The 22,356-nt window shown below is 35.6% G+C and overlaps 3 protein-coding genes across 8 annotated transcripts in view; 2 read left to right on the top strand and 1 right to left on the bottom strand.

The window, feature by feature from the left end:
* SLC35A5 (solute carrier family 35 member A5) overlaps positions 1-4,697 on the top strand; it is an 86,434-nt gene extending 81,737 nt beyond the window's left edge. Inside the window, exon 12 of the transcript XR_005554751.1 lies at positions 3,061-4,697. The gene's annotated coding sequence lies outside the window, so the exon portion shown is untranslated. The remainder of the gene's footprint in view (positions 1-3,060) is intronic.
* On the bottom strand, positions 1-19,509 carry CD200R1 (CD200 receptor 1). 3 transcript variants are annotated; one of them, XM_039327364.1, is made up of 6 exons: positions 19,392-19,509; positions 9,502-9,804; positions 7,952-8,194; positions 6,211-6,325; positions 5,597-5,657; positions 1-1,442 (listed from the first exon to the last, which is right to left on the bottom strand). In XM_039327364.1, the coding sequence occupies exons 2-6, from the start codon at positions 9,782-9,784 to the stop codon at positions 1,359-1,361; spliced, it is 786 nt and encodes a 261-aa protein (XP_039183298.1). In that variant the 5' UTR covers positions 9,785-9,804; positions 19,392-19,509; the 3' UTR covers positions 1-1,358. The 3 variants fall into 3 exon arrangements, with proteins under 3 accessions (XP_039183298.1, XP_039183297.1, XP_039183296.1); XM_039327363.1 differs by lacking the exon at positions 19,392-19,509 and adding an exon at positions 12,323-12,652 and having other exon boundaries at positions 5,597-5,654; XM_039327362.1 differs by lacking the exon at positions 19,392-19,509 and adding an exon at positions 12,323-12,650.
* GTPBP8 (GTP binding protein 8 (putative)) overlaps positions 19,418-22,356 on the top strand; it is a 9,194-nt gene continuing 6,255 nt past the window's right edge. The window contains exons 1-3 of one of the 4 annotated variants that reach the window (XM_039327358.1): positions 19,418-19,560; positions 20,260-20,314; positions 20,453-20,682. In XM_039327358.1, coding sequence (XP_039183292.1) covers positions 19,435-19,560; positions 20,260-20,314; positions 20,453-20,682 — 411 coding nt within the window. In that variant the 5' untranslated portion in view covers positions 19,418-19,434. Of the gene's footprint in view, positions 19,598-20,259; positions 20,683-22,356 lie in introns of all 4 variants that reach the window. The other 3 variants (XM_039327359.1, XM_039327361.1, XM_039327360.1) reach the window with 3 other exon arrangements.

Raw genomic sequence — 22,356 nt, forward strand, 5'->3', positions numbered from 1 at the left:
TTACAAAAGATAGCAATTAAGGTTTATTTATGTGTGTTTACATATAATGGGTAATTACCTAAGCCTTCCTCTTAATCTAATTTAGTTTTGTGTTTATGTACACTTCAAAAAATGCCAGAACAAAACCAAATATCAAGGAAAATGTTTTGACCAAATTCTGCTTTCTTTCCACTTTCTTCATCTATTTTATTCTGACTGTAAATTTCAAGTTTACAGTCACTGTTTAGAGCAGTGGTCCCCAAACCAAGACTATGGCCCACTACCGGGCCTTGAGCTCTTCAAAACCTAGCTGCGGAAGTGATGGGCGCACGTACGCTTTCCCACTTGCATGAACAGTGGGCAAGCACAGGCATGCATGCTCCATTTGTTGAGCACCAGGAGTGCTTGCCTGTCACTCGTGCAAATGGGACTGTGTGCACACATGCACTTGCCCACCACTCCCACAGAGCCATCTCCTCTTCCCCACCACAGGCCGGTCTGCAAAGCCAGAAAGGTTGGGGAATTCTGATTTAAAGTATACTGTGTGCTTATTGAATCACTTCAAATAGCAATCTCATCCACTGTAAAAAATCAAACAATCTTTCCAAAGTCTACAAAATCTCAGTAAGGTTTTTTTCCCCATGCCTTCTGAAAGACAACAAACTAAATTTAATGCTTAGAAATTCTAGATGTTCGATTGCAAAGTGTGTGAATACAAAGAGCTAGACATATCCATACAGAGAAAGTAAGCCAGATTTCAATATAAATTCTTCTTGAATAAACATCTTGTGTTAACTTGATCCCCAAACTTCTTCAAATTCAGCTCACTCTTAGGCAAAATGATGGTAGAAGAATATCTGCTTTTTATGACTTTCATATCAGCTTTCTAAACAAATGTTTTAGTCTTTGTGAGAACAAGTAAGTTCCTGGTACAGAAGAGGCCAATAGGGTTCTTAGAAGAATCCGTGGTGCTTAAAGAGAAATAGATATTTATTGATGCAAATGTCCTCATGTTCAAGATTGGTTTAAAGTTAACAGCCGTTGCCATTCATTTTGAGCCAGTCTGATGTAGTGGTTAAGGCATCAAGCTAGAAACCAAGAAACTGAGTTCTACTCCTGCCTTCAGCATAAAGCCAGCTTGGTCATCTTGAGAACATGAGAACATTCATGTTCTCTGAGAAGGCAATGGCAAACCATTTCTGAAAAATTTTGCCAGGAAAACTGCAGGGACTTGTCCAGGCAATCTCCAAGAATTGGACATGATTAAATGGAAGAAAAAAATAAGTTGCCGTTCACTGTAATTAATGCATTTTCCCTTACACACTTCTCCTCTCAGTTCAGATCTGATGATGTCTAATGTCGAAGATGAAAGATAAGTGTTAACCTGATGAGAAATTACATGCTTTATCATAGATTACATTTTCCACTTGCACAAAGATAGCATATGGTTCCAATTCATCTTCCTATAAAACAAGAAAACATTTTGAGAAGAAAAGGCATGACATCTTCTGAATAAAGTTCTGAACCATTCTTTAAACAAGGAAACATTAATAACCCTATCTATTTTTCTTCAATTCATTCTATATACACTGTTTATATTTGACTTATACTTGATGGGGGAAATATGGCACAAATCACCTTTACATGATTGGATTTTTGAATTATATAACACACTGAGATACTAATCATTATAATTAACTGAATCCATGTTTATAACACAGGTGACATCTTGACTTCTCATTAAACATCCTCCAGCCCCAGAAAACTATCCCCCCCATACCTTATGTACAAACATAGTTACATTTTGTGGATAGTAGGATATACATTTTTATTTTGCTTTCTTTTTTTTAACCAAAAGAAGTTTTATTCTTTCTTTCATTCCTTTTCAATCCTAGTACTCGTAGATCTAAAAACAATTTTGTTTAGAATACTTGAAAGTATAGCTACCTTGAAGTTGTAGAGGATTTTGAAAATGGCACTTTATTGAAAGATATTGGTACATCTTTCAAATGTAAAAGGTCTTCGGATTCTTATTTTCTGTGACAGTATTTGTGTTACTTATGGCAGACTAACTACAGGCCTGGAGCAATAGGAAAGTTCCTTCCAGAATTAGAGACAAAAGTTAAGCTATGGATTCCTGAGCTGTGACCTTTTGCTTGTTATCTACAATTGTAATTAGGCTCAATTAAAGTAAAAGGAAACCATAATCCTTTATCTTTTTCCCCTTCTTGGAGAGATGGTATCACAGTTCTTGTGGATTTTATTTTGAAGGACAGCTTAGTCACCTAATTGAGTCCAGCACTGCTATGTTAGAAACAGGTTTTTGGATTATTATTATTATTTTTTTTGGTTTTGGTATGGAAAAAAAGGAAAAATTATAGCAATAGCTATAGCAATAGCACTTAGACTTATAGACGCCCCATAGTGTTTTACAACACTCTCTGAGCAGTTTACAATGTTGGTATATTGTCCCCAACAATCTGGGTCCTCATTTTATTGACCTCCAAAGGATGGAAGGTTGAGTCAACCTTGAGCTCCATCAGGATCGACCTCCAGATGGTGGGCAGAGTTAGCCTGCAAAACTGCATTCTAACCACTGCACCACCAGGGCTGAATTATGAATGATTGATAACATGATTAAAACATTGGAGGACAGATTTATATATTTATATTTGAATTGCGGCAGTGCTCCTTTTCTAATAAAATACAGTTTCCAGTGATAAGTAAGAAACTTTGCTATTGTGGGCATGCTATAAAGCGTAAGTTGTGGCAAAAGTGACAAAGTTGATTGAATGACTAAAAGGCTGAATCTAGCATTCAAAGTTGATCAGGAAGGAAGTAAAAATATTGAAGAGACTTCAACACCTAACATTAACTAAGTGAATTAAAGCAGCATCTTAATTTCATGTTATTATTATGCAATACATTTTTAGCTTGTTGAAACTGTTTATTATTTCATGTTTAAATGCTGGTATACAAAAATTAAATTGGGTTCCACATTATTGTTACTTCAGATACTGTCCTGCTGGTTGAAGAGGTATTATTGGGATAACTTTCTGATTTGCTTTTTGTTTATTGCAGAAAACCAATGATTATTGATGAGCAGGAAAACACTAGTTGCAAGAACTTCCAAATCAGGTGGTGAGAGAAAGGAGAAAAGTCAGCAAGAATCAAGGTTGACATTCCATTATCTACAATGAAAGAGTTAAAAGCTATTCTTTCAGATCAAATAGAGGTTCTTGAAAACAAGATAGATAAAAATGAGGACATTAGAAACAAAAATTGAAGCATAGCAAAGAAAAAAATGCAAAAACTATTTGCATCAAAGAAGGAAATACAGATATTTAATTACAGTATTTTATGACTGAAAGGAACAAAATATTTATAGCTTTGAGAAAAAGAATGTATGAACATGACCAATTACTGAAATATACAGACACAGATAACGAATAAATACATCATTTCCATTTGAAAAATAAAAAAGAATTCCAAAGACGGAGGAATAAAATATATAAGTGGTTACAAATGGTAGAAACTTAATTTTGTGCACAGAATTTGAAATTTAGAATACAAGAAGATTTTGGAAGGGAAAGCTTACTTGAAGATACCATGTTTCCCTGAAAGTAAGACCGACTCTTATATTAATTTTTGCTCCAAAAGATGCACTAGGGCTTATTTTCCGGTTAGGTCTTATTTTGGGGGAAATACAGTACTAAATGTATTGGCTGACAATCTTAACTGGGGCTTATTTTTGGGGTGGGGCTTATATTACAAGCGTCCCAAAAAATCATGTTAGGGCTTATTTTCCAGTTGGGGCTTATTTTCGCGGAAACACGTATGAAAAGACAAAATGTAGAAAATATTTGGATTTTGATGCAGATGAATTATTAGAGATTCAAAAAGCATTTAGAATTAATTCCATTGTAGACCAAAAAGGAAATTTACATTTTTTAAAAAAATAACGAGGCTGTAGTATCACTGAAGTGGCAAACTATTCTGCTAAAAGTGAGTAAAAATATTGAAATTATTACTAGTGGTATCACAAAACATGCTTAAGAAACATAAAGATTTGACATCATATTTATAAAGCATAAGCGAAAGTGGATGGTTATGTTCCATTTGGAAATATTGATGATGGGAGAAAAGTGTTCATTTATTCAAGGAAAGATGTTAACTAATTATTACTAGCAAGTATCTATGAAATATGATGAACAGCAGGGAGAAACTTCAAAATCAGAATAAGCAGAGTCAAGCCTATATAATGGTAATGTATAAAATATTTAAATTGTAAATTAAGGATAACATGGATAAAATTAAGATGTCGATAAATATTAATAACTCGAACAATTTAATAGGAAGATGATTTTTTTCGAGCTTGCTGTTGATTATTCTGCCTTGATTGCTTGTTGCACTTATTTCCTTTATGAAACAGGTTGACAAAGCATATCAGATTCTGTATTTAAATTTGAAAGTTATTACAAAAATTAAATAAACGATGTTTAATTAAAATGGAAGGATGGGAAGGAGGGAGTACTAAGAAGAAAATCTAAAAAACAGCTAATAAATATGGCATAATAATTAAGTCTACTGTTTTATTAATATGACTATAGGCTTAGGTCTCCTTGTTGCTTTGGAAAGGGCAGCAACTGCTCTTACCAAAATACTTGTTTCTGTGTGGTGCCTACAGTCCAGTACAGGAAGTCCTCGACCTATGACACAATTGAGCCCCAAATTTATGTTACTAAGTGAAAAATTTGCTAAGTGACTTTTGCCCTATTTTATGACTTTTCTTGCCACATTTGTTAACTGAATCACTGCAGTTTGTTAAACTAGTAACACAGTTGTTAAGTGAATCTGGTTTCCTTATTGACTTTGCTTGTCAGAAGGTGATGACATGACCCCGGGACACTGCAGCCATCATAAATGTGAGTCAGTTATCAAGCATCTAAATATAAATTGTATAACCATGGAGGGTGCCGCAGTGGTCATAAGTGCAAAAAATTGTCATAAGTCACTTTTTTCAGTGCCGTCGTAACTTCGAAAGGTCACTAAATGAACTGTTGTAAGTTGAGGACTACTTGTACACCTTTGACTCAGAAAAGGAGCTTGCATCTTAAGCCTTACAGCTTCCTTTCTTGTATCTCACTGTGGTCCATCAGATAAGGCCTTTGAGACTAAAAGCATTCTGTTGACTGAAACTGTGCTACTTGCAACCCACAGAGCTGGATGTGACTTAGCAGCTCTAGGCTTTGGTATTACGGTAGAATTGCTTGCATATAGCCTGGCATAACCAGGGAATGGCAGCTTGTTTTCGAACCAAGAGTCACTTTTATCTGTTAAACCACATTGCTAGAGGTTGTATTCCAAAAAAGATGGCTAGGTCAAGGCATAGCAAATTGTGATTTAAATTAATTTACTTAAATTAATGTTAAATTAGTTAAATTAACTAATTAATTACTAAATATATTTAATAGTCTTCTCACTTGCATCTTAATATGATGTCAAGCAGGTATAAATCACAGCCTGGGCCTTCTAAAATTATCGTGAACCAACAATTAATTTTAAAAAATTTAAAGGCTAATTTGAAACAGATCAATTATTGTTTCCTTAATCTTACCTGGATGTTTTGTCCTGAAATTGTGTCTATATTTGTAGTTGCAGTGATTTTTCTTTTGCTGCTGTGACAGGAGAAGGAAGGAAAATAGTTAGTTCCCTAACTATGAGCAAATGAGTTTTGTTAAATCAAAAAGATGGCATTTTAAATTTGTATCACTTATAACAAAGCATCTTTTCAGTTTAACCATCCTTTCCACATAAGATGCAAAGGTTGCAGAGGTAAAATGAAGGGACAATTTATCACTTCCTTCATGGTTCTGAGTCCTTCTGCTCTAGAATTACCATCATTCTCACATAACTCTTTCCCCTTTTGCTTTTCCCCTCATTTTACATTTCATTGCACAAGCAACACTGCAAGGGTTTCACTGCTGCACTAGTACATTGAGCTAATGGTCCTGATGTTCCAGCAGTGTCTGCAAGGGGGATGGGGAAGGGCAAGCAGAGTGACATGATGCAAACAGCACCCCTTTTGTGTGGGTTTTGAGGGGGCTTGTATTGCAGTGTTTTGCCTGCCATTTTGCCAATGCCTCTACCCCCACAAATGTTGCCGTGACCAACTCTAATAAATAATGAAAGAACCATGACATGATTTAAGTTAAAACTTGGTATTCATACCTTCTACAGAACCTCCATAGATAGATGGAAAGTGAAAATCCAAATATTCCCAAAAGACCAGTAAGACAGCTATAGAGAATTATCATGGTAGAACTTTCCTTTTCTTCAATTTTACCTGAGAATTTGTGAGAAATAATAAGTAGGAGAGATTATAGCCTTAATATGTTAAATTAGCAAAAAGGTGTCAGAAAAGAATATAGAATGACTGGTCATAATTTAGATATGTTCCTAGGTAGATTCATATTTTGTACTTAAAAAGGTCATTTAAGAGTTTGTGTCCAAACCCAGTCAATACCTTGTATTCATTGTGAAATCTTTTATTGCTTTAAGGTGTAAGAAGTCATAGAAATAAATATTAATAGAAATGTAAATATCCAATCTTTCCACAGAAATACGAGGGCAATTCGGAAATAAACCTCTGTTTAGTTATCAATGACAGACACAGAATTTTTATTATACACATTAAAAAACTACAATATTACATTACTTTTTGACATAATCGCCATTCAAATTGAGGCACTTGTCATAACGTCTTACAAGGTTTGAAATTCCTTCTGCAAAAAAATCTCCCGCCTGGGAATGAATCCACCCTGTAACAGCATCGTGAAGCACAGTGTCATTGTCAAAGCAGTGTGAGACACGAGCCACTGTTTTATGTGCCTGAAGAAGTGGTAATCACTTGGTGCCAAATCTGGACCATGGGGGGAGTGATCAAAAACATCCCAACGGCACTGCTTCAAAAGTTCTTAGGTGTGTCTAGCGCTGTGCAGGCAAGCATTATTGTGAACCAACACCACACCGGAAGTCAGCATGCCACAACGCTTGTTATAGATGGCTCATCTGAGTTTTCGTAACATTTCACAGTAGACTTCTGAACTGATGGTCAAACCACACTCCATGAACTTCACAAGCAGTACTCCTTTGGCATCCCAGAATACTGTTACCATAACCTTTCTGGCAGATAATGTTTGCTGAGCTTTTTGGGGTTTCTTTGGTGAGTGTATATGACTGCACGCACTTCACATTTGGCGGGATTTTCTATGGCAGGGTTCATTTTCAATTGATCTAGCAGATGAGTCAACTGCAACACAACCTTCTCCTTCCACTCCTCACTGCCTACTGAATTACTGCGCATGGTGCCATAGTACAGGCGTCACTATCCCCGCCTATTTCTTGCACATGCTCAAACAGAGGTTTATTTCCGAATTGCCCTTGTAACTGTTATTTTCAGACTGTGCATTTTAGGCAGAGAGGGGATCATGTATATTCTAGCCACCCTCATTGTTAGAAAAAGAAAATATTAAACAGTACTTTTAGTATTAAGAGCATTCATTGCTAGTTCTAACTTAATTTTTGAAATAACTAGTACTTTGTAACTAGTACCAACATCAATAGTTTAATAATAAGCACAGCCTTTCCCCAATTCCCATTACTTAAGAAATTAACATAAAAATAATTAAAGAAAGATGGAAATCTGTTTTATTAACATGCAAGAATGATTGAAGGAGGATCTGTCCAATTAGGGAAGAACCAACGTCTATCAGTAGACCATATGTGATGATAGGAAAGACCCTAAAAAGCTTTGCCCATCAGAGTAAATAGCACTCAGCTACATAGACAACCTGATATATTACTGATTATTGACTTATTTAAAATACCAACAAAGAACAGAGACCTCCAAATTAGTATCAACTGAATGTGACTTGGCAAGTGAAACTGATGATTAAATGCTTAAAGTTACCTGGTAGAGGTAAGTTAAGTGACTTTCCCCCAGTAGGATGGGAGATCAGGCACGTAAGCTTATCTTCGTTAACATTTTTCATATTATATGTACTGATGACGGTCTTTGTGCCATTTGCCAATATTTCTGTTATATTTTGAGAGTCTCCTGGTGGATTCCAGGATATCCTTGCAGCTGGTTTTCCTGCAGCTGCTTTGCACACATAGGTGCCATTGGCCTGAGTCAAGGACACTTGTGGAGACACTAAAATGATATGGGACATATAAGAAATAATTAATTACATTTACCAAGCTAGCACCTGCTTAGTCTAAGAGGCATCTTGCTATCAGATTTCCAGTCTGATAATCAGTAGGCATATGATACATAAAACAGGAAAATACCCATGTTTACATTGTAAACAAAAGGAATGCACCAAATAACCTTGAGAAGTAGAGGTCACAAGAAAAAAAGCATGCATTTGAGCAATTGATAATATATACGCTCAGGTTATTGCCACATATTTAATTTTGGATGAGTTTTTCTTTTCTTAGTTTAATTTTTTTGTCTTTGAGTATAAAAAAAGTAGGCGGTCCCTCCCTCCTTTCCACCCCCGTCCTCTTAACAAGTTTTCCATTCTTGCAACACAAATCTCACAAATTAATCATCAGTCAGTCCTGTGTTAATCCCCCTTAGTCAGCTGCACAGTGCTGATAATAAAATTGCTTTATTGCTCATAAAAACCATCACGGAAAGTCTTTCCCCCTATTTTTGAAAAAAAAAATAGCATCAGGAAAGATGGGTTGGAAGTTTTGCCAAATGTTCCATGTGTGAGCATTGCATGAGCAGTTAATCCAATGAAAGGAAAAAATTTGTGAGGTCTAGCCTTACTCCAGGAAACGATGGACTGATAAATATAAATGCTTTATGATCCCATATTCTACTGAATACATGCTGTACTAAAGTATTCTAAGAATACCTATAGAAATTGGAATGAAACAGTGAGATCTGTTGATGAGTTATAGGAATATTGCATATATAATATGTTGGTATTTGAAAAATATGGAAGGTGGAGCTTCAAATTCCTTCTCAAAAATTAGCAATTCCTACATTTTACATTTATCTTCATTTTAAATGAAGATAAGAATTCAGAGTAAAGGTGGCTGATACTCCGTAACAATTTGCAGTTACTGCTCCCCACTTCTAAAAGCAGAAAGATGGTAAAAGTTTCCTAGAAAATGTCTGGAAATGCCTGCAAATATTAGCAATAAATGTAAACAATGCATTGCTACATTGAAATACCTGAGGGAAGCCTACTATATAATAGGTGCAATCTTAGATTAATAATGCTGAAGGTACCGCTGTACCTTAAGCTCATTAATGAAACAGGATATTACAAGAACAAGTAAAAGCAGAACAAATGCATTAATCACGAAACTATATTTTATAAGTTTGCATTTTAATATTATAAACTCTTTTGAGATATCACCTGAAAAATGATATAAATGTTTGAAAAAAGAACAGTTCTGACTGTAAGAATCCAAAATGGTGATTTTAAATATATTGTTTCTTACCTGATAGAGATAGTTCATATTCATTGTTTAACATTCCTTTAGCAGTAGCAATGAAACATCTATATATTCCTTCATTGAACATTTGAAATGATTTTATCTGAACAGCAGAATTTTCTTCCGGTCTAGATACCCAATCCATGTTCATACTGCAGTTTCTGGCTATGGAATTGTTCTCTCTCTTAAATGATAAAAGGCAATACGTTCCATTTTCAAAGTTCACCCGCCATACTGTCAAATTATATCTTTCTGCAGGACAGTGCAATTCAATGGTTGTTCCAAGCATTGCATATTTACTGGATTTATCTGGAAAGATATAGAAATGTCATTATAGGTAAGCAGAGGTAAGGAAGATGTTGCAGACTAACTTGGCCTGGTAATATCCACCTTTAAAAGATGATTTCATTATTAGCTTAGAAAGATTTACTCACAAAAGAGTACCAACAGGCCACTATTTATTCGCTTGTTTATTTAATTGATTTATATGGCTGCCCATTTAACAAATGTAACTTTAAGTGGCTAGCAACACATTAAAAACAATAGTTAACAAATGGCCTAATCTTCCAGTGACCTCTGAGAACTCAATGCGTTTCAGAATAAACTACATTATGCAAAGCATAGAAAAATATTAAAAGTACTAAAAAGAGAATTTAAAAAGAAACAGAAATCAAATTAAACTGAATTTACATTAAACCATTCAATATACTTCTCTCCACTTTTTTATGTCTGCAAATCATTCTTTCTTCTACCATATTGATTCATCCACTACCATTTTATCCAGTAGCCTTTTCACTCCTCTTTTTCTGAGGATCTCACCAACTCTATTCAACCATGATTTTCTCTATCAGCCCTTTTTTTCAATCCCTTTATTCTTCCCTCATTTGTTTGCTTTCAAGTTCAATTGTCATTCAATCCCTCTATATATCCAAACCACTTGAATGTATTTCTTTTGCCCCAGTCACTCACTTTTGCATCATTCAGCACACATTTATTTATGATATTATAACTTCTAGTTTTACTACACAACTAATTTTTCACCATTGATATATAACTTCCAAGTTTCATTTCACATTTCCTGTCAAAGACAACTGCCTTTGATGCATTAATTTTCAGATTCATGTTTGTGGCATTATATTATGTGTCTAACATTTCCTGAATATCATTCAGGTATTTATGTAACTCACATATCATCTTCATATAAGGCAGTGTTTCTCAACCTTGACAATTTTAAGGCATGTGGACTTCAACTCCCAGAATTCCACAGCCAGCAATGCTGGCTGTGGAATTCTGGGAGTTGAAGTCCACATGCCTTAAAATTGTCAAGGTTGAGAAACACTGATATAAGGGAACACACAAATTCATTTTCATGATATCAGGAGAGCTGTGGCTAGAAAGCATTATTTTTCAGTGATGTAACCTCTGTCCAGAAGTTAGAATGCTGCCTTTTGTAATAGACTTCCAAAAACCACCAAAAGCTAAACTTATCCAGAGCATCTATGGGACATAATCCTTTATTGTCACTCCTTTTTAACTACAGGTTTTTCATTTTTATTGTTACTATTAATTTAGGGCTTTTTTAGTTCTTTGGGGCTCTAGTATTATAAAGACTGGGGCATGATTTCCTTTTTTTAAATCTCTTTTATTATTGCCTACGAAGGATGTTTTTTATTGTGTATTATTTTGTTTGTAAGCCATCAGGCATTGGAATTAATTTGTTGGTCTACGTATTCAATAAATACTCTCTTAACATTTTCAAAAACATTCTTTGTACATTTATCAATAAATAAATTAAAAAGCAAGTTGGACTACAAGACTTCCAAGGTCTCTTCCAATTTTGTTGTTCCGTTATTCCTGGTTTTTTTCCATAGCATGGGTTGGCTCAATCAATGTTTTAACAAAGGAAACAGATGATTTGACATATAACAGCATGCTTGGCATACTGAATTAATACATTTTGCATTATCTCCTACAAGCAGAGTAGCACCCCTTGAAGAACATCTTTGATCTAAATAAAATGTTTGCAAAATATCATACTCTTTTGAACAATTTCTCCTTATAGGGATAGCTCAATAAAGAGTCATAATACGAAAGCATAAATTTATAGTCTTTAGTCTTTACTGTAATATCTACAAAACTGAATAATTTATTGATTTGGCAAATAGCATTCAAAAATGTATTAAACAAGGCACCTTATTCACTAAGGTCAAATTTGAAAGTGGCTTCCAGAATCATTCAACTGGATACTGTAGTTTTCACATTAAAACATCGTGCATCATTGTGCATGTATACATAGTGATGTAAGGTCAATATGGCATAGTGTTTAGATTAGAACTAAGGTGATACTTTTTAGTTACTCACTGTAAAGTTCATAGCATGAGCTATGAACTTTCCATCTAGTAACATAGTCTGGATGGCTGTGAATATAAAATGTGTGAATGAAACACAATATGTGCAACCCTGAATTTTGGAAAAATTATGGAATAAAAACATAAACCGACAGTAATATAAAAATAATAAAGAAATAAAATAAATTACTAAGTACATATGTTACTATAACCTAGATTATCATTGTTCTCACTGTTTTTCTCACTGTTTCTAACTGTTATTCTTCAGGTTATAATATAAACACACACATATAATGCCACTTAACTTTCAACATGATAAAGCAAGAACCATTGCTTTAGGAATGTAGGTGTTGACAACTACTTACAAAATATTCTTTCTTTAAAAATTGTTTAAATATATCCTGCTCCTTTGCAAAACAGAGAAGCAAATGTTCCATGAAAAGGAAACATCTTTACTTACTTTAACATAGTGAACTTACCAGATACTGCCATGACGATCATAATAGTGAGAAAGATCCCAGCACCCCGAATCTTCATAATAAAATCACTGCATTTTGCTTCCATGGTTCACACAATTTTTTGTCTATTTGATCCATTCTATTGTACAACTATTTGTTGTTCTAATAAGCATCTTTTGGTGAACATTTTTATTTCAGATGGCATCTTTCTCCTGCTTTTAACATCCTTTAATTTCTGCAGCAACTGATTAACAATTTTGCTTCTGTCAACTGTCTTTGCACTGTGCAAGACTTCCTGTGCTTACAGTGAAAATGTGATCACTGAGGAAACAGATCAAGCATTTTTCTAATTTGTTCCCTAAACAAAGCTGCTGTCTTGCAAAGATAAGTTTTTCCAATAAAATGCAAAGAAAAAGAAGAAGGTGGCTGAATTGAGGCACTGTCTCAAAACAGTCTGCTTTAAGCTTCTCTATTTGATCTCCACAAAACTTTTCTGTCAATCTTTTCATGTAAATTGAAAAGCTATTACATAACAAATTGGCTATAATTTAATATATAAAAACAGAAATCAACCATACATTTATTGGCAGTTTAAAAGAACATTAGAACAATTAAAAACAACTTTAAAAGTCAAACAGATAAAATGTGATTACTTCTTTTTCTATTTCATAGGGAGAGAAAAAAAAGCCCAATATTTTCAAAATTTGATAAATGACTTGATTTACTGTTTGGGATTGCCCCTACAATTAGGCAGAGTCAGCCAAACCTTCAGGCAACTGATGCTTGAGGGCAGAAATAGCAAAGCCCTCTAAGGCTGTTTCTCCTGAGCTCTCTACCTCTTTTTTTCTGTTAAAGAGAAGAGTAGGAGAAACTACGTACTAGCTCTAAGCTCCCTACACTAGCTTGCTGCTTGGGTGTGATGAAACATGTTATGGGTAGTAAAATTGTCTTAGTCAAAAAACATCACTGTTCTCATTTTTTTTCCTACATCTTTACAGTATAGTAAAAAAAATGCTTAACTTTTTAAAAACCTTCAAGCTTCCCAAATACTGTATTTTGCAGTTTATGAACAAAAATATTGAAGTAGGACGGACTTCCAGTTCCGGTTTGCGGCATCACTAGTCGCACGGTGAGACTTCTCTCCTTGTCGACTAGGTTTCCCTCCGTCGGTGGACCCTTATACGGGTCCAAAGTCGCCCTGGAGGGTGCGACTTCCATCGAGGCTGCTGTCTGGCTGAGGAGGAGCAGCGGCTCCTCCAGCTGTCCGGACGAATCTCCGAAGGCCGACGGAGAAGAAGATCGCCCAGTAAAATGGCCAATTGCCCTGCCGCTTCAGACCATAAGTCAAACAACATCTAAGCTTTGAGTGCCCCCGTGGTGAATCCGGGTGAAATTTTTTTCTTATTTTTCCCTCTTTTCCGCTTTTTTTTGCTTTTGTGTACCTGTAAGAGCCTTTGAAATTATTTCCCTGGCTTGGAAAGGTGGCTTCTGCTTTCTTTGAGAAGAAAGGCATTTTACAAACACTGAAAGACTATATTTTACTTTTATTTGGACACTAAAAAGGAAAAAAAAGAAGGAAAAGGTTTTCTCTCTCCTTTCTTTTTAAGAACTTTACTATTTCTATTTCATATATAATACTTTAAAAGACAGGAAAAAAGAATTGATTTTTGGAAAAGACTTTCTTAACTCACTGAGGGCATCTAGTGGCGAAAATGTAATATTGCAACTTTGCTTATTTTTCTATTGAATTTCAAAACACTAAAGATAAGCTGTGCACCTGTGAAGCTGTGGGGGTGGATGTTTTTACATTAAACAAAGCCTCTACAAAAAAGAAAAAGAGATTTCCTTTTAAGCATTAATATTAAAATGGAGAAACCTCAGATACAACTGAATTGTGCACTTATACTGGAAAAGATTTATGAGGCCACTGCAGAAATTTGTGCTACATTTAAAAACTGTACTTTAGAATTAAGATCCAGAGATTCTACTACATTTGCTCAAACTGATGTCGAGGTTACAACTGATCATGGCATAAATCAAAATGTACCAGAAGAGGAATTTACAGAGATAGAAGTGGATTTTATTTCATCTGACAATTCTTTCTTCAGCAACTTAGAGAATCAGAAGAAGCAAAGACTAAGACCTCAAAATACAAAGCAACTACATTGCAAGGAGAACAGAAAAAGACATTTACTGCAGAGGAAGGGATTTATATTTCCTCAAAGATTACTACAAGCAACAAGAATCGATCTATTGGTTGAAAGGGAAAAAAGACGTTTACTACAAAGGAAGGGATGTACATTTTCTCAAAGATTACTACAAGCATCAAGAATGGATTTACTGGTTCAAATGGAAGCGCTTTTATGGAAGCCTTTGTGGCATAGAAAGAAACCCAGAATTAGACTGAAAAAGAAATTTAAAAATGTTTAATGGAGTAAAAGGCAATGTTGATTTTATGGAATGTTTTAAGGATAATGATCTAGAACTAGAATTAAGAAAAATGCAATTATATACATGCGTGTTTAAATTAGTAAGTACTTAAATTAATTAGGTGATTTTTGTGTATAATAATATGATTTGATAAGGTATGATAATTAATTGGATGGAATTTGAAGTTTGTGTAATGAATTGAAAGGAATTGAGGTTTAACATTATTATTTCTTTTCTTTTTTCTTTTCTCTTAATTAAGTCAGTTATAACTATATACATATGTGTTTAAATTAGATGCTTTTTTGTTGTATGGAATGGTTTGGATAAAAGAACCTTGGCTTTATGGATTGTATTAAGGATAAAAAATATATAATCATATACATACATATATATGTGTGTGTGTGTGTGTGTGTTCTCTAGTTGAAAAAAATGTTCAGTCATGAGAATGTAATTTTGAAGTGCTTAAATTGATTAGGTAACTTTTGCCTATATATGATCTGATAAGGTATGATAACTAATTGGATATCTGAAGTTTGAGTAATGAATTGAAAGGAATTAAGGTTTAACACTGTTTTTTTTAATTAAGTTAGTTATCACTGGAAGAAGAAATGAATGAGATTGGTGATAAGAAGAGGGCTGAGAGAGATTAAAAACTTCAATATACATGGTAGAGATACTTGATGTGATAATTTGTTGATGTAAAACAATATTTCATTATGGTAATTTTAAATTGATAAAGCTTTAAAACAGGTGGAGTAGTAACAGAAATTTAAGCTAGAAATGGAATATATTAAATCTATTATGTTACCTGTGAGAAATAGAGAGATGATAGTGAATGTATTAAGTTGAGCTGTTTATGTATGTTTTTTACCTTGAACTGTTTGTTTACCCAAACATCACGGTGTGTCTAAAGTACTTTTCGTTAAAATTAAAAAAAACAATAAAATATATTTTAAAAAAAATATTGAAGTAGGACAATAAAGTATGAGAGAAAAATTAAAACAAAACCAGTGCTTAAATTGGGTACTAAGGATGGTTCTATGATTTTGGTAGGTGTTTAAGTTCAAAATAAGTTTACACAAAGGAAATAACTATTAATTTCCACTAACGTAACTTAAAATGATACAATAGTTTAGTTTCTAAGAAACACAGTGTTTCTGCCAAGGTGTTGTGGGAAGTCAGCACCTCCTCCCCCAGAGAATGAAATATTAAAAGAGGCAGGATAGAATATTTCCCCTGAAGGAGAAATGGAGATAAACTTTTAAGCAGAAAAAGGCCCCAGTCTCCCTTTCCTGAGGCAGAAACCTGAGGAGGTCACTCTTTAAAAATGCAGATTTGGTAATCCATTCAGAAAGACTGGGGCACAGTATTCATAAGCAAAAGCCTTTAGCCCCTACAACTGATGGGATTAAGAATTTGCATTCCCCCACTCAGCTCCAAGGACAGGACATGACCTTTAGGACGTAACAGGATTAACTCACTACCATTAGACTAGTAAAAGACACAAAAGCCCACCTCATTGCACAACCCAGAAACATTTCCACTTCAAAGTCTCAGAGGCCTATATAGATCCACCCACTCTCAACTTCATTTGGTCAGCTGTCCCAGAACTGCATGCTGTTGCTGGTTCTGCTCATCATTAAAACCTTCTTTCCAAACAGCTAGTCTCCATTTTATTTCCAGCATCTTAGCCTCCATTTTATTTACTCCCAGCTTGGAACTGGACCTGATTATTTTTCTTTCAATAGTACCCTTTGATAATAATACATATAAATGGAGTTAACACAGTGCTTCTCAACGTTTGTGTGACAGCGACCCCCATCACACAAACGTTCTGCGCATGCGCGGCACCGCGCGCATGGGGGCGGAGCCCCCATGAGGGTGCGCATGCGCGACGCCCCCCATGCGTGGCGCGTGTGCACGGCGCCGCCCCATGCATGACGCGCATGCGTGGCGCCGCCCCATGCACGGCGTGCATGCACGGCGCCGCCCCCCCGCGTGGCGCACGTGCACGGCGCCGCCCCATGTGCGGCGCGCATGCGTGGCTCCGCCCCATGCGCGGCGCACGTGCACGGCACCGCGAAAAATGGCGGATCGCCACCTTTGGCGACCCCCGAAAAATGGTCGATCAACCCCAAATGGGGTCGCGACCCATAGGTTGAGAACTGCTGAGTTAACAGAAATGGCTAAATTGACTGTTTTGATAAAAGAAAAAAAACATAAGTACTTTTGTTTCTACTTGGAAACCACTTCTAGACTTGAGTGCTTGAGATGGAAAAAATGAAACTTTGATTTTGGTTTTACTGATAAGAAAGATTTGTTAATATAGAAATGGCTAGTTTATACTATCATGTAAAGTAAAGAGTTGAGATTTGATATTACTATCTTATTTTATTGCACCAAAGGGAGTCGGAAGTCAACACCTTTTCTTTCTTTCTATGTCTATCTACATAATAGACAAAGTGCTAATTTATTTTTCCATGAGACGTACAGAAGCAATTTTCAACAAGAAGCTAAAATTGTTATCTATTTGACAATGCTTTTCTCTCCACCAGAATTTGGCTTCTATATTTGCCATGTCATGCCTGTGTCATCAGCCTATAATTAGAAACTGTCTGAGAAGTTATAAAAAACACAACCAAGACTTACAGGCAAAATTCCTTTTTCATTCCTGTACATACTGTATGCATCAGCAGAAAAGTTCTGTTTTCAGAATGTGGCTCATATTGAGGCCCCAAGCTTCAGGCCAGCGTTTCTCAACCTCAGCAACTTTAAGATGTATGGACTACAACTCTTGGAATTCCCCAGCCACTTGGAATTGTAACAGTATTGTCAAATACATAACAAATTTAGCCTCTTGTTGAAAATTTCTTCTGTAAGTCTCATGAAAAAAAATTATAAATTATAAAAATTATAAATTTTACCCAGAAGTATTAGGAACGGTGGATTTATGTTATCTTTTATTAGATAAATATTTTATTATAGAAAATAATACATACATATAATTTAATACTAAATATTAACATTAATAATCATGCCAAATATGTAATATTAACTTTATATTTCTGAAAAATATGTCTTTCTTTTATTCCTTTCCTGAATACTTATTCATAAATGTAAATCAGATTAGATTTACTGCATAATTAATTATTGTTCCCCCTATTTACTAACATCCCAGGTCTTATTTAGCTAAATGGTGTTATTCCTACTAATGGGCATATTAACATGGTTGGAAAAGCCCAAATTTTGCACAAGAACAAAGCAAATCCATAATAACTACTCACACACTTATAAGATAAAGGACCTGAAAACTTTTTGTGACTACCAGGGTATATCCAAATAGGGTTTTTGATCAATATTTGCCATAGGAAAAAAAAGTAGATAAAAACATAAGCAAAATAGATTTGAAGGTTTGGATCAGGCCAACTGACAACCAGACATAAAGTTTCAAGTTTTTCCCAACTCAACTTTTTAACTACATTCCCAGCAAAATGTTTTTTTGTCTGTATTGCCACCTAGCTATCAAACAAGAAATTATATTGTGTTCTTACTGCTTACAGATAGAATGTAAGGGACTCAAAAGTTATTGAAACCAAACATTTTGTTCTGACAGCTTCATTTCAGAATCAGAATAGAGCTGGAAGGGACATTGGAGGTCTTCTAGTCTAGCCCTCTGGTCAAGCAGGAGAACCTATACCATTTCAGATAAGTGACTGTCTGGCTTCTTCTTAAAGACCTCCAGTGATGGAGCACCCACGATTTCTGAAGGCAAGCTGTTTCACTGGTTAAATGTCCTCACTGTTAGGAAGTTTCTTCTTAATTCCAGATTGTTTCTCTCTTTGATTAGTTTCCAACCATCGTTTCTTGTCCTGCCCTCTGGTGCTTTGGAGAATAATTTGACCCTCTCTTCTTTGTGGCAGCCCCTCAAATACTGGAATACTGCTATTATGTCACCCCTATTTTTTCTTTTCTTCAGACTAGCCAAACCTAAATCCTGCAGCTGTTCATCATATGTTTTAGTCACCAGCCCTTTGATCATGTTAATTTCAAAGAGGTTTACATACAAAAATCAAGCGGTTTAAGCTGCAATGCTTATCATAGACTTCGATAAGCTAAACCTGAATTCATCAGAAAGACGGCTCATGAAGTTGAGGCTCTACTTGGAAGCAGAGCATGATCACTGACTGTAGAGAAAATACCCTGCATATTTCATGTTAAACAGTTGTTTTATTAACTTTATAAATGTTCCAAGAATGTTAGTTATCCCAAAAGACAACTTCTGTGTCTACTCTTGATAAATTCCTATTGCTTATAAATGGTGTAAATTCATTTTAAATAAACTGACAAAGCCACAAATTCCCCGGTCAAAATGTGCGGTACTATTATTTGATCACCTCTTTCTTATGGAGTTATCCATTGTTTGATGAATAAGCCACAATGATTTCATTCACACAACATGCTACACCAAAAACTAACCGTATTGCGGCTAAGAGCAAAGGGTGAATCAAAAGTTTAATACAATTCATAATCATTGCCAAAGCCAAATTCCCACATCTGTAAACATTTCGGAACGGAACTACTTTTTAATTCATTCAGGTTCCATCACGGCTATACAACTTGATTTGTTTTTTAAACTGCCTTGTAAATAATGTCTGAATACCTTAATCAAAGAGGACCGATAGAGCTACTTCTGTTCTATCTCTATGTTCTCCGGCGTCCGGGTCAAAGACGTCAGAGCAAGCAATCCCGGCTTCCGGGTAAGGCGTGTTGGCTTTCCGTGCTGGTACGGTAGACGCGTGAATGTTGAGACCTTGGTTTCTGTTGTGTCCGTGCGTATCTTCTTTTGACCTCCGTCCCTGCAATCAGGTTGCAATGAAGTTTCCTTTCTGTGTTCATGTGTTCAGTCTTTGCCGATTTAATGTCCTGTCCTATGAAGGAAATCACATTGGAGAAGCAACTCTGCTGCTTCAAATGCACTTCTTTTTTTTAAAAAAAATCACTTAGCTCTTTTAATGCATGGATTTTATATAATAATTGCAGTTATTGCTGCACCGTCTTCCAGATTACCTTTTGTTTATTGCTAAATCTTTATTGCAGCTTTCCTCCCCCCCCCAAAAAAAAACCATCTGCCTTTAAATATCCAATCTAGCAAAAGGAAATTATTTCTTTGATGTGATTGAATCTCATTCAGTAGGAGCAAATACAGGATGGCGTGATGCATTTTTTTTAGCCAGCAACTGTTAAAAAAATGCTACAGGGGGCAGGAGTAAAAGGAAGGGTACATGTTTGCGGTATTATTTAGTTGTTAGATTTGTACATCCTCTATCTCAGTTTTTAACTACCTACGGAAGCGATCCCCAACCCAAATGCTCTCCAGATGTTTGGAATGATAACTTCCATCATCCACTGAAGATAGGGGACAGATGATGATAAGAATTGAAGGCCAACCCCGTTGGAGAGCACCAGGTTAGAGAAAGCTGAGTTAAAGCAATCATGTTGCTAACTTTTTCTTCCTTTTTTCTCACTAGAAATTTGGACTTGAAACTCCTCATTTGAAGATATACACACACACACATATATATAGTAAGTGAGTTGCCTTGGTGATGAAAAATCTCTGTGTGAAGGTGCATCAATTGTCAAAATCTAGCAGATATATCAGCCTAATACAGAGATGGCTTATGACCCAAAGCAGGATTCCTGTACAATATGCTTCATTTTCAGAAGTTCAGCAGCTCCCTGAAAAACAGTTTAGTGCCATAACTTTTCCTCTCCAAGATCTGGCAAGATTCTTGTCTCCTAATGTGGACACATCATCCTTCTACATTTTCCGACCTAACAAGAATGACGTCCAGAGAGCAGAGATATTTTTCATTCCGTCACATCAACATATTATTGATTATTCCACTTCTGCTGTCCGGATGGATCATGCCCCACAAATGTCTGAACCTGAGGTGAGATCAATGAAAAGGAGGTTCCATTTTTATTATTTAGGTTTAAGAGGAAGGAGGACAAATGGAATCAAAATTATGCTATTTGACATGTTGAGCAGGGAATCGCATATGGAGGAAAGAAAGGAGTTTCTAAAAGTCCAGGTTATAGAAATATTTTTTTAATTACAGAATTATCTCTATTATTGTAAACAAATATTTGGTCCTTGTGATGTGGATGCTGCCCAAATAGCAGACTTGCAAATGTAACTCTGTTGATGGACCATTAAGAGATTAAATATCTACTTAATCATTTATTGTTTCTTTATAAATGACTCAAAGATAAACACAGGCTGATTCATACTGTCTCTGTTTATCTCTTTTTATTTTACATCAGTGTTGTCCTTCAAGGTACTTATCTGGCTTTGTAAGAAATATAATCCAAATTCATTTTTGTTTGTTGTTGCTTTGGTTTTTAAAGGGAAGATCCACAAAACAAAAATAGTAGCAACTATAAATAAAGCTAATCTTGTAACATTGGCAACTCAATGAAAACAACTGTAGTTCAGGACTGAAATTATTATTTGAGTGCACATATTTCTCCCATATTTTCTTCTTTTAAATTATGTACATCAGTATTACCTTAGTCTTACAGGAATTTGGGGACAAGTTTGAAACACTAAGATAACTCCTATCATTTTATTGTAGCTTAGGAAGTTTTGTGAGCTTGAATTAAAAAATACTGATCCTGGCTAGCTAAAATGTCAGAAATGGGTTAACTTCACTTGTTTAGCTAGAAAGTAGAGTTTAAACACTGGAGTCTAACCCATCTTCTCAGTCTTAGCTCTGCCTTTTGCAAGAGAGGAAGGACTTCTTCTTGGCTTCATTTAATTTACATGAATGAAGAACTGAGAGAAAGAGGATTTAGGAATTTTATTGAGGAGGAGGAAGGAAGAAGAGTCATAGGGAGAGAAGCAACACAAGCATTTGCTCATGTGAGGCAACCAGCAAGGACAAGATTCCAGCTCTTTGTTCACAATGACATCATGAGGAAGGATGGATTGGTATTTAGTAGTTGCAGAGATGGCAACTAATCAGGAAAGCTCTGTCATTTTGTAAAAGAAGCAAACAGCATGACAAGTATGTTCTAACTTGTGTGGAGGGGGATTTTTCTCACCTGATTCACTGCTCTGTTTTGAGTACTAGTTGAGGGTAACCAGAAAATACTTGGCGCTCAGGAGCAGCTACCCCCTCAAAAGTGACATAAAGAGGATTGGTCACTATACCACTTGGTAATCAGCACTTATGGCTGTGGATGACGAGAAGTTGTGGATAGGTAGTAGGAACTGCTTGGTTCCAACTATAATACCTTCCAAAACACATACCTCCCTTCCCTAACAGGAGACTGCAGATGGTCCACGATTGATCTCCAAGTGACCTTCTATACAAGTGTTAACCAGCAGACAGAGATAGAGGTAGCATAGAGATCGTCAGGAAGGTTTTTCCCACCCTGGGTGAAGCAAATCACGTAAGCAGATCTGCTGCCTTCTCTTCACTAGAATGGCACATGAACAGGAGCACAGAGCTAGAAGAGGAGAGCAATTCAAGTCTTACCTAGTCCTCTTAGAGTGGTTCTGTGGGACTTGGGGAAAAACAATTTCTCAATGGAGACAATTTGTACCTCTATAGAGGGGACTT

This window comes from Crotalus tigris, unplaced genomic scaffold, assembly GCF_016545835.1.
Source record: "Crotalus tigris isolate CLP2741 ecotype Arizona unplaced genomic scaffold, ASM1654583v1 scf7180000024359.8030256, whole genome shotgun sequence".
Lineage (NCBI taxonomy): Eukaryota > Metazoa > Chordata > Lepidosauria > Squamata > Viperidae > Crotalus > Crotalus tigris.